Below are 11996 nucleotides of genomic sequence, written 5' to 3' on the forward strand. Positions count from 1 at the left end.
CACACACACACACACACACACACACACACACACACACACACACACACACACACACACACACATACAAATACACGCTCACAGGCACAGATGAAGCAGTGGCTGTAAAATACAGATGTACCACTATAGATAAACATGTATAAATAACGATGCTTCAACTTGTTCTTGAATATATTCAAGGCCCTGTCTTCCCTGATGTTCTGGGTTAACTGATTACAGACTTTGGGCCCCTAAGAAAAGAAAGAGTGTAACGACTAGTTGGTTCTGCTTAAGTTTTAATTTTGTCTAAAGACGCTCTTAATTGCTTTGTAGGTGTATACTTATGAAGACCACTTGAGATCCTGTGTGGTGCAGCAGGCCCGTTTAGGGATTTAAACATAAGAGACAGATAACACTATTGTAAATAATGCGTTTGTTTATGGGTGACCAATGTAAATTTTTCCAGGATTTGGGTCACACGGTTTTCAGTGCTTTTTTTTTTATACGTCGGGCAGCGTAGTTTTAGACCATATTAATATTTTGGCGGCGATGAAAGATAATAACAACAATTATCATTGTTTTTATTCTTAAAGGGGCGAGGGTGCTCGAAAGGTCCCTCTGGTTTACCTTAATTCCCATCTTTCCCTTTGTTGTCTCCTTCAGTCAGTCTAACTATACCTTATGCTGAATGATAGATATTGGGTTAATGTGATTCTCTCTACTCATGGGTATTTTGGGGGAATCATGTCTGCCCTTCATTTGGAAGGGATACAAAAACCAGAAAGGGTCACTCCTCTTCTGAAAGAAAAGCGCAGAACCGGTTTTTAAAAAAATTGAAAGTTTGTTATCGGCCATTGCCTCTAAAGGGAAATATCAGACTGCTGCGGAGTTCTGCAGTCAGAAGACAGTGGCAGGGAAGGTTTCCCGGAATAGCGTCTAGAGAAGCCACATTACGAGGATCTGGCGGTGTCTGCACGGCCGTCTTGTGACATGAGTCTCATCTCTTAAGTCTTGTCTCTGACAGGTATGACGTCAGTTTAGCAGCGATAGCCCCCAATCCCACCCCTCCCCCTCCTTCCCACCGAAGAAGAACGAGAAGAAGAAGAAGAAGAAGAAGAAGAAGAAGAAGAAGAAGAAGAAGAAGAAGGAGAAGAAGAATACAACGAAGACGACGAGGAAGACGAGGAAGACGAGGAACAAAACAAAAATGAAACAAAAAATGGATCTAACTACTGCTTATCACGCTCCTAATTCACGCACGGAACTTCCACAAATAACGAGAGACCTCTCAGCCACCATGATAACCCTATTTGGATCATTTTAGTTACATTTGCTTTACGTAGTTAAAAGAAGCTGGGTTTTTTTAAAACTATGCTTTTCTTTTTAACACTTTAGCCCAAAGGGATCACTCTGATGGAAAAATAACGTAGGCATTTAACCTTTTGTAGAAGGGTGTTCAAATATGTTGTAAAAGACTGCAAGCGAAAAGCAGTTCGAATTCCACTCAGAGAGAGAGAGAGAGAGAGAGAGAGAGAGAGAGAGAGAGAGAGAGAGAGAGAGAGAGAGAGAGAGAGAGAGAGAGAGAGAGAAAGAGAGAGAGAATAGCAGTCTCAGAACAACAAAAAGAAACGATTTTTATCCCCAAGACCTCTTAACCCATTTACGATAATAGTCCAAACTGGGATAGAAAATCTTTAGGGATACGGACAATTCCACTAAAGGACATTCCACCTCACTTGGAATCACTGAAAGACTCACCGAATAATTGTATAGCACTAGACTAGCACTAGGTCACAAAAACACCAAAAAGCTTTTTTCTTTCCGCTCGACTGTATTAGTTCTTCGATCTGGTGTGAATTGACATTATCGGCGACCTCCTTTTATTTCGGACTCGTGTCATGCGGAGTACATCCTTGCAAAAATGTTTTCAAGCTGCGTTAATGTGTGTGGGTCTTTCATGCAATGCGATTCAGTCAAATCATTAATCTTGAAATTCGGAGTAGGCTTTATTTGGGTTAATGATCAACGTTATCTACAAATTCTGTTGTTGAATAAATAATTGATTGGACAACTTTCTATTTCAATGTCCTTTTCAGTGTCATCAGCGCTCTTAGTAAGTGTGTGGTTAGCGGGTACTGAGGTGTGGTTTGCTCCTTCCTTTTATCAAACATCTATCATCTTTCTTTCTCCTCCTTCTTTTTTGTATTTGTTACCATTTGTGACATCTCTAATCTTCTGCACTTATGTAACCTTATTGTGTTGCAAGCACTGTAAAACTCTTACTTAAACAAACAACTCCTGGTAAAAGGTTTCTCTGCGGGTTTTTAATGCACAGAAGAGCACCGTCCATTTGGTTTCTGTCCCTGATCTGTCATTGTGCGGACCCTTGTCTGGATATTTTGAAAAAAGCTGTGTTGAATTGAGACACCATCTTTCTAAAAACGCTATAAATTATTTCAAGGTGAAGCGCTCATTCCATATTCAAGTAAGGGATAGAAACATAAACAAACAACCCCTTCCTATCCCCCATCCAAAAAGGAAATAAAAAGGAGGAAATGTAGATATGGTGTAGAAAAAATGTGTGTCTATATCAAACTCTCTCCTCTTTTTTGTGCTTGTTACTCTCTCGTAACATATTTAATCTTCAATATTTATGTGACCTATTTGAGTTGCAACTACAAAAAAACCCACTATCTAAAACAACCCCCCCCCCCCCCCACCCCCGGAAAAAAGCACAAATAAAAACTAAACAAAAAAACGTAACGTGTCGTGAACGAATGTCGTTTGAAGAGACCTTGACAAGCGTCTTTGCTGTGGCGGTTTGGCGCTTCGCTGTCGCACACAGAAGACTCGAGTTTGATTCCCCGAACTGGGAGAATATTTATCGAATACCTGGGTCTATCAGCTGGGATGTTGTACCTATGGGGAAAAAAGAGAACTTATCATTATGACTCTTTCCATTTTGTATTATTTCTTTTGACTGGTGTTTGTAGTTTAATAGTAAAGTTAGACTTTTAGTATGCAAAAGACTTTTGAACATTCTTCCGTTGTGTTTACCGAATAGGGGTCCAAGTTTACGTTTACCACCGAGAGAGGGCAAAGAGGTCCACGCTAGAAAAAAACTCACTTTATTGACCGTTTAATCGAAGGCTTGTCGAGCTTTTAAAGGAACTCTCAAGTGACTTCAGAATTGATCGAATAATGGTAGGACATGTTTAATTTGACGCCCCGGTTTCTCCATGTCGATCACGGAACATTCAGTTTGTTTTAGATGAAAGTTGAGTTAGGAATAACAGTTTTGATTGAAAATGGTTGTGGGATTCTTTCCCTTCTCTGTTCTGAAAGTTATTCTCCTTTCTTTTCGGAATTTGAATATTCTTGAAATCATTTTGCTAACTTCAAGGAAGAGTTGCTCTTTGTGGGTGATTGGCAGATGGTCGCTTGTAGTTTGCTCATTTTTTCCTATCAAACACCTGTCGTCCTTATCTCTCCTTTTTTTGTGTGTCTGTACTGTTACTCTGTTTTAACACATCTAATGCTAGGCACTTACATGACCTAACTGTGTTGCAAGTTCCGTAAAACACTAGCTAAAACGTACAAAAATCTGTTTTTAAATGTTTTAACTATTTATTTATTTTGCCCTGTGTACTGGTTTTAGTTTTTTATGCTTCTGTATTTTATTTATTTCAGGCATTTCTCTTTCGACGACCCCAGCGAATGGACTAAACTATTGTCATCTAAGCCAACATGGGAGCTGAGGACTCAATGTCTGAGTGGCCCTACCCTACATACCAACAACAGAAGAGAGCTGCGAGCACCATTCTTGACATAACCATCAAGCAGCCTTTCTCTAAGGAGAAACAGTCCCCGTCGAGATCGACTAACGTCCGATATCCTCGATTAAACGTAATGTAAAAGTTTCATCAAGTGTATTTGTGTTTGTGATAAGGACTTTCCCTGAATAACAGGTTTTTCAAAAAAAATACTACATCAACCCAACAAGACAGTGAGTGGGGGGAAAGTCTGAGTAATAAACAATATCAAGTCGAACAGACGGACTGGACAGGCAGAGGTAGCAGCCTCAGCGAGGCGAGAGAACTCTTGCTGGGGTGTGACAGGAAGTGACGTTGCCAGTTCTCCTGGAAAAAGACGATGCCGCTCGAGGTGACCTACTTTTTCAGTGTGCTGCCGTTTCCGCTGTTTGTTGCACTCCTCGGCTCTGTTCTGCTCTCTGTCGGTGTTTTTCTGAAGAACATTTTCAATATGGCGCCCACGGAACTTCCTGGTTTATATTATCGAGAGTCACCTCTCAATGCACATGTCCTGGGTAAGTACTGTTTATATTTCTTTTTGTACACTCATATATTATACACACACGCACACAAAACAAACATGCTCACACAAACAAACACAAATACACGCACACACACACACACACACATGCACAAACACACACACACGCACACACGCGCGCGCACACACACACACACACACACACACACACACACACACACACACTCACATACCAAAAAAATCCGCGTCTACACATACACAAACATTTACTTATTCTCACTCACACGGGAAGAAAAGTTACAAGTGTGACACAAAACATGCTTGCATTCTCTGTTGAGCATAAATTCGAAGGGCGATCCGTTAGCTAAGTGGCATCATGTTGGACTATGGAGAAGATGACCCTGCCTGGTTCGAATTCCAGAATGGGCATTCTCGAACTCAGGACGTTATGTGGAGTGTTCATGACTCTCAACCCATTTGGCTCAGTTCCATCAGACGGACTTTAAATTCGGAGGTCCAGCCGCGTGAATAACCTAACAGTGTTGATAAAGCTATACACTTACTCTTACTAACTTACCTTTGACATTAAACGGGACTGAAACAAACTGCAGGACTCCGACTCAGTTTATCTGCTCAGGACTACTGGGTGTGTCCAGTGTTCTGGAAATAATTAAACTATAAAGTGAGCAACCCCGTCTCAAGTTCTCAAGCCCAGACCGTAAACTTTTTCAAGAAAGAGAGAAAAAAAAATAACCTCACCCCAACTAGTTTCATTTTAAAATTAGTACACTTGCATGTATACGATTATTTTCTTGATCGCTTCAACATTTACATTTTTAAGTTGATAAAATATTTCTCGAGTACACACAACGACATCACAATTTAAGAAAGAACATATTTATATACATATTGGGCTAAGTAGATCGGAATAGCTGCTTGATTAATTTATTATCTCCCTGAGCTGGAATGAATATAGTCTCTCTCTCTCTTTCTCTCTCTCTCTCTCTCTCTCTCTCTCTCTCCTCTCTCTCTCTCTCCTCTTTCTCTCTCTCCTCTCTCTCTCTCTCTCTCTCTCCTCTTTCTCTCTCCTCTCTCTCTCTCTCTCTCTCTCTCTCTCTCTCTCTCTCTCTCTCTCTCTCTCTCTCTCTCTCTCTCTCTCTCTCTCTGTTCATCTCTCTCTGTCTTTCTATATTTCGCTTTCCTTAATGGTAACAAGAAACAAACAAAAAAACGAAAATAAGAACAAAGAGATGTTCTCAACATGTTCCTTGTACAAATAATTCCCTTTCCTGTTTTCTTGAAAAAGAGACCTGTAAAATATTGATCAGGACCAACCCACTGAAATGAGTTAGTTTTGGGTTTTACTTCCTTGTTCGCCCTTTTACCAAATAGCTCCTTCTGTGTACTCCAGCCACCCCTATAGTATAATCAAATATGGCGGACGTAGCATTGACGTTCACCTTTCCTGCTAACTACGTAATGGTCGTCAGTACGCTACCTCAAAATTACAACGTTCTATCTGCTCAGTACCTCGTGTTGAATATTGACGTCACTGATTTTGAGTTTCACATCATTTTAAGCTTTTTCGAATGCAATTCTTTGAATATCTTGATGACGACCCCAAATAATCTTACAATATTGATAGAGCAGATCGAACATCTGATATCTGACACATTATCTTAGTGACTCAAAACGGCCAAAAAATGTTAGATAGAACTTTGTAATTCTGAGGTAATGAATAGGCAAACTACTCGCACCGTTGAGCACTCGTTCATTTAAAAAAACGAATCTGCGTGAACTGAGTGGCGCACAAATAGAAAAGGTAGTGAATACACCCTAAAGCCCGTGAGTAACAACATTGTAATTATTTTGATCATATATTATTATTTCTTATAACAGGTTTGCCTGTGTGCATCTACAGTAACTTTTACCAAGCAAAACATGAAGAGAGAACTGTAGGAACAGCGGTGATAATGATAATTATAGTTAAGAAAAATACAGACGTACTCTTCCCCTGTACTGTGAGGTACACAAAGCAGAGGGCAACCGACGCCGCACGTGTTTGTCCGCGCCACTTTCTCTAATCCTGACATATACATGCTCTGATCGAGTGATTGCCCCATTACTAATTGTGTTTCTGTAACTTGCAGTTTGTCTACCTCTTCTTCATTTTTCTTTTGATCTCTAGTACCATGTCTATTGGGCAATCTTGTCTCTGGAATAACAAAACAGTAAATGTCTTAAATAATCTAAATCTTCTCCTTTTTATAGTTGTGTTGATATCTTTACTCCCAGTAGTTTCTAACTCTTCATTATTTTTGTTATAAATTCATTCCATTTTATAATGATATTCCTCGAAAGCAAATAAAGATTTTTTTTTTAAACTTTTGTTTATTTGTTTTGCCTGTTTCCCACAGTATCTATCAACCAAACAGCAGTACCGCCAATACATTGCTGTTATACATTTTTTAAATATTAGTCGTCAGTAAGATGATCTTTGAACTCAAGAATTTAATGGAGTTTAATTTTACAAAACGATTTATGCATTTTAAAACCTTTGGTTGACATCGCATAGCAGTTTGCAGTTTTGAAGATAAAACTGCCACAGTATTTAAAATGTATTGATTTTTGCCTCACGCTGTCCATAAAGAATTATAGAAGGGGTTTCTGGTTTTAAAAAATAATAAAATTGCAGCACCTTTGCTTTTGAGAAAAAAATATTATTAGGCCGTTTTTTTCCTGCAGATCTTGCCAATTCATCAGCTTTTAATTGCTTTTCATTCACTGTGGTGTTAACCTTTAATAGGCGACTGTCATTCTCAACATCTTAATCTCTCAAATGTGTACCACTTACCAATCTAATGCATGGAAGTAGGATGACATTAACGTGGATTTCCTCCTTTTTGTCAGATGCTGGCTTCCCCCCAGCTCGAATTGACTCTGACATGTCGTTACCTCAGAATTACGAAGTTTGATCTGACATTTTTAGCCGATTTGAGTTATAAGGACCATGAGATCAAAAAATCAAATACTCTATCCGCTCCATCAAAATCGTAGGATTATTACAAGTCGTTATCAAGATATTCAAATAATTGTATTCGAAAAAGCTTAATTGACTTAATAATTGAGAAAGTCAAACATTTTTACGGTATATTTCTCCAAACTTGCTCGTACTAAACAGATAGAACTTTGTAATTCTAGGGTAGCGATGAGGCGTCAACGAAACCACCCACCTCTAAATGACCCTGATTGGGTCGGCGGGGTCGTAAAGCAGCTGCAGCAGTTACAACCAGTGATTGACACTTTGACTTTAACATGACATGGTCAATCGAGCATTTCTCCCTCCACCCCACCCACCCCCCCCCAACTCCCATGCCCCCTACTTATAATTACATATCTTTAAACGACGGTCATGGTCAAAGAGGAAGTTATTTCAAGGGGTCACGTGAAATACAGGCTAAGTCACATTGATCCTATCACGATTTAGTCTATTTTTCACTAGTTTGTGATGGACATGGCTTGTTCCTAACTGGTTTTGCTTTAATAGAAATACAAACATGTAGTTTGAGAATGATTTATTAGGTTTTTCAGGTGATTGATTTCATAGGGATATTTTACACAAATGTTTGTTTTAAGTTAAAGGCTGATATCCTGTTTTGTTTCGTTGTTTTTTTTCATTTTTAAAAATGGTGTTATTTGTTTTAACATTAGTCTTTCATTATTATTCTAACTTGTCTAAACTCTCTGGTTAAAAAAATTATTAATGATGACATAATATGTACTTACAGATTGCTACTACTACAACTGCATAATAATTTTGAGTTTATTTGATCTGAAGAAGAAGAAGAAGAAGAAGAAGAAAAAGAAGAAGAAGAAGAAGAAGAAGAAGAAGAAGAAGAAGAAGAAGAAGAAGAAGAAGAAGAAGAAGAAGAAGAAGAAGAAGAAAAAGAAGAAGAAGAAGAAGAAGAAGAAGAAGAAGAAGAAGAAAAAGAACAGCAGCAGCAGCAGCAGCAGCAGCAGCAGCAGCAGCAGCAACAACAGCAACAATAGCAACAACAAAACAAAAAAAAACAACAACAATAACAACAACAACAAGGAACTCTAAACATTTCTAAATCTCTATAAAAACATTATATCAAGCATGTATTTGGACAACAACCACAATGATAAGTTGGAACCTTTGCCTTCCACAGCCAAACACTAAATTAATATTTTTTAACTTGTAAAACCATCTAATATTTGAACACTAAACATTTCTGACCTAGTTGCAAAATCATCAGTATTTGAACTCTAAGCATTTCTAAACTTGTTACAAAATCATTATAATTATATTTTAACAACATCTTAACGATAAGGTTTAAACCTATACTCCCCACAGCCAAGTGTAAACTCAAGGAGCGACAGTTCAGCCCGTGCCCCTGGCTGGGACACAGACACGTCCAGACGCTACTGCCCGCCATCTTGCCCAAACCTGACGTCACATTTGAGCGGGAATACCTGCAAATGCGAGACAAGGGCGTGGTGGCGCTTGACTGGGTTGTCTGCCCTCAGGCCAAGCCCAAGAAGTGAGTTAATAGCATGATTATCTGCCCCTTCCCAAGTGTAGAGCAGGTATTTTTAATATAATTAGATTGTTTCTCTTTTGTTGCGTACATTTTTGAGCTCTTTGTGTGTTTGTTGTTGGGTTGTTTGTTTTTTGTTTGTTTTTTGTTGTTTTGTTGTTGTTGTTGTTGTTGTTGTTGGTTGCTTTTTTTTTGGAGGGGGGGTTGGGGGGGTAGGGGTAGGTAGGGTATGGAGGACAGGTGGGGGGGGGGGGAGGGTTGGGGGGTCTGATTCGGATGTAGATCAAGGTGTTGGTTATTAAAAAGTCTATCTATCTATCTGTCTGTCTATCTGTCTGTCTGTCTGTCTGTCCGTCTGTCTGTCTGTCTGTCTGTCTGTCTGTCTGTCTGTCTGTCTGTCTGTCTGTCTGTCTGTCTGTCTGTCTGTCTGTCTATCTAACGTTGGTACTCTGATGGAAACTCACTAACTTGAATTTTGACGAAACTCGGGGAGTGGGCGATGGAGGGGGGGGCACCATTAATGATTCCTGATACCTTGACAAACAATTAGCCCACTTCTTAGATTTTTAAAAAATATTTGTGTCTTTATGGCTCCATCGACGCAGTTTAGATCATTAAGGAGACGGGGTTCCGACCCTGCCTGTCATGGCCAAACCGGGCTGAAGGTGATACAACACTCCAGCAGAAAGACAGAGATACTCGATTAAGGTTACTCCCCGTTCGGGATTTGAACTCGGATCTCCTGCGTGCAACAGGTAAACATATAACCTCTACACCGCAGACGTCGACCACGCTTCTTAAATTATCTAAATGATGTCGTTGGTGGCGTAAAACGCGGTTGGTTGGAGGGCGCCACTGCCAGTATTAATTTGTCTTTATCGTGTCGATGTGCTTCTCTTAACTTAACGATATTATCTCTCCTCCCATTGTGTGCTTGTTACTCTCTTTAAACACCTCTAATCTTCAACACATATACGACCTAAATGTGTTGCAAGTGCTGCAAAACTCTTACTTTAACAATCAAACAAGCGACATAAAACATCCACAAATTACAATTACAATGAACATTTTTTTTTTCTCTTTACTTGGCCCCGCCCCCTCCCAGGAGAAGAGCGACAGTCCTCTTGGTTCTTCCGGCCCTCACAGACGGAGCTCTGAGCGTCACTGGCATCTGTCACACAGCCAGTGGGCGGGGCATGAGGGTGGTGGTCTTCAATAGGCGGGGCCACGGAGGCAGTGTCTTGACCACGCCCCGTTTGCAGGTACGATGAGTGACGTTGTTTGTCATTTCTGAGCGCGCCAGTTTATCCGCTTGCATTTCGTAAGATTGAATGAAATATCTGCTTTATTGTTTGTTTGTCGGTTTACTAGTCTGTCTGTCTGTCTGTCTGTCTGTCTGTCTGTCTGTCTGTCTGTCTGTCTGTCTGTCTGTCTGTCTGTCTGTCTGTCTGTCTGTCTGTCTGTTCACGTGCCTGTCTGTATGCCGTTGCATTCATGTCTATCTATGAAATCTGTGGGTTTGGGGGGGGGGGGGGGGGTTTACATCTAGAAGTTCAGCGCCCCCTCTGTCCTCGGATCCTATGTGACCGTACTTTTAATTCTCGTATTAAAAAGCAAAATGTTATGAAAATCAGATAATGATGTCTTCTAAAATAACAATAATGTGTATATTTATAAAGACCTGGCCTATGAACAATCTGATAAAGCCAATTAGAAATAGATTTAGACCGTTTTGCTTTTCAGCAAATCCGTTCATTGGTAAGCTTAGCTTACGACCCAGGACAACGCCCCATGTCTCATGCTAGACCTCGCTTGATGACCCAGGGCGGAGTCTGGCAACCTTGATTTCGTGAAAATAGTCCCTACTGTAACAGAAAGTGAACGTAAAGGATTATTGTTGAATGTACAGAAAACAATGTATGGCAATATCCAAAGAAAGCAGCAAATCCTATTTGTAATTTCATTAGGAAAGGTGAAAAGATCAAACAAGTCGAACAGTTTAGATATCTAGGATACATAATAACATCTGATGCCAAATGTTCCTCTGAAATAAAACGGAGAATTGTAACGGCTCAGGTTAATTTTAATAAAATGAGCCCAATCCTGAAAAATAAAAACATCTCAATAACTATCTAAATGAAAGTTCTGAAATGCTATTTATGGCCAGACCTTCTATATTGCTGTGAATGCTGGACAGTCACTAAAGATAGTGAAAATGAAATAGAAGGAACAGAAATGGGGTTTCTTAGAAAACTGCCGAGAATAATCGTGGAAAGGCAATAAACCAAATGAGGTAGTGCGTGATGAAGCCCACGTGGGAATCTAATCAAATGGGTAACTGGGAAAGATCAGGGAAACATAGCTTTTTTTAAGAGCATCCAAGCAAAGAAATGAGTGGAGAACCATGATCGCCGATGTCTGTCGCAGATCAGTCACTGGATGATGATGAGTCCCTACTGGTCACTTGCTGTCGCGACTGATTTGTCAATCATAACACTGCCAGAACACATTTGGCGGAATGAGGTATAAGACTTATTTTAACTTCTTTGTAGTAGCTGATTTCATTTTTGGCTTTAGTATTTGCGTATCACGTAAAGTTTTTGCTCTATGACAAATGTGTATTTTCATGGAAATATGTCAAAATACAAGAGTTTTCACACAGCGTTGACTATAGGTTGATTTAAAACTTCGCTTTAATGAATCAGAGTAACTTGTTGAACTTTTAACTCTCTGAATTGTAATTAAAAATAAGTAAGTGATTAATAAAAGTTGAATCATGCCAATATTTCTGTGTATAAACGTAATAAAACACACTATATCCCTGCACGTACGTGCCCCACAAAAATGTAGCTCAACTACTGTCCATTTTCACGTCAATCTTTACAGGAGAATGCCAAACAATCTGAGAAAAGTATTGGTTTGCCTATAAAACTGTATTTTGTCGTTAAAACAGTTTTTAGAGATTTTTAATAAGTAGTGTGCCTAGGGATGAAAATTAAATTTATCACACAAATCGACTTCAAACTCCATGCCGCAGAAAAAAAAGAAAATTTTGTTTGCCTGTGTAATCTTTCATCATCATCATCATCATCATCATCATCATCATCATCATCATCATCATCATCATCACCATCATCATCATCATCATCATCATCATCATCATCA

At 39.4% G+C, this 11996-nt stretch overlaps 2 protein-coding genes across 2 annotated transcripts in view; both read left to right on the forward strand.

Moving 5' to 3' along the window:
* Positions 1 to 3893, forward strand: part of LOC118477301 — a 50737-nt gene extending 46844 nt beyond the window's left edge. Inside the window, exon 3 of the mRNA XM_035968439.1 lies at positions 3667 to 3893. Within this exon, the coding sequence (XP_035824332.1) occupies positions 3667 to 3734 (68 nt within the window). The 3' untranslated portion in view covers positions 3735 to 3893. The remainder of the gene's footprint in view (positions 1 to 3666) is intronic.
* A 102-nt stretch (positions 3894 to 3995) lies between these two features.
* Positions 3996 to 11996, forward strand: part of LOC101860959 (protein ABHD15) — a gene marked incomplete at its 3' end in the record, with an annotated part of 13931 nt that continues 5930 nt past the window's right edge. Inside the window, 3 exon segments of the mRNA XM_013079676.2 lie at positions 3996 to 4303; positions 8648 to 8834; positions 9937 to 10093. Coding sequence (XP_012935130.1) covers positions 4129 to 4303; positions 8648 to 8834; positions 9937 to 10093 — 519 coding nt within the window.

This window comes from Aplysia californica, unplaced genomic scaffold (genome assembly GCF_000002075.1).
Source record: "Aplysia californica isolate F4 #8 unplaced genomic scaffold, AplCal3.0 scaffold00059, whole genome shotgun sequence".
NCBI classification, from domain to species: domain Eukaryota; kingdom Metazoa; phylum Mollusca; class Gastropoda; order Aplysiida; family Aplysiidae; genus Aplysia; species Aplysia californica.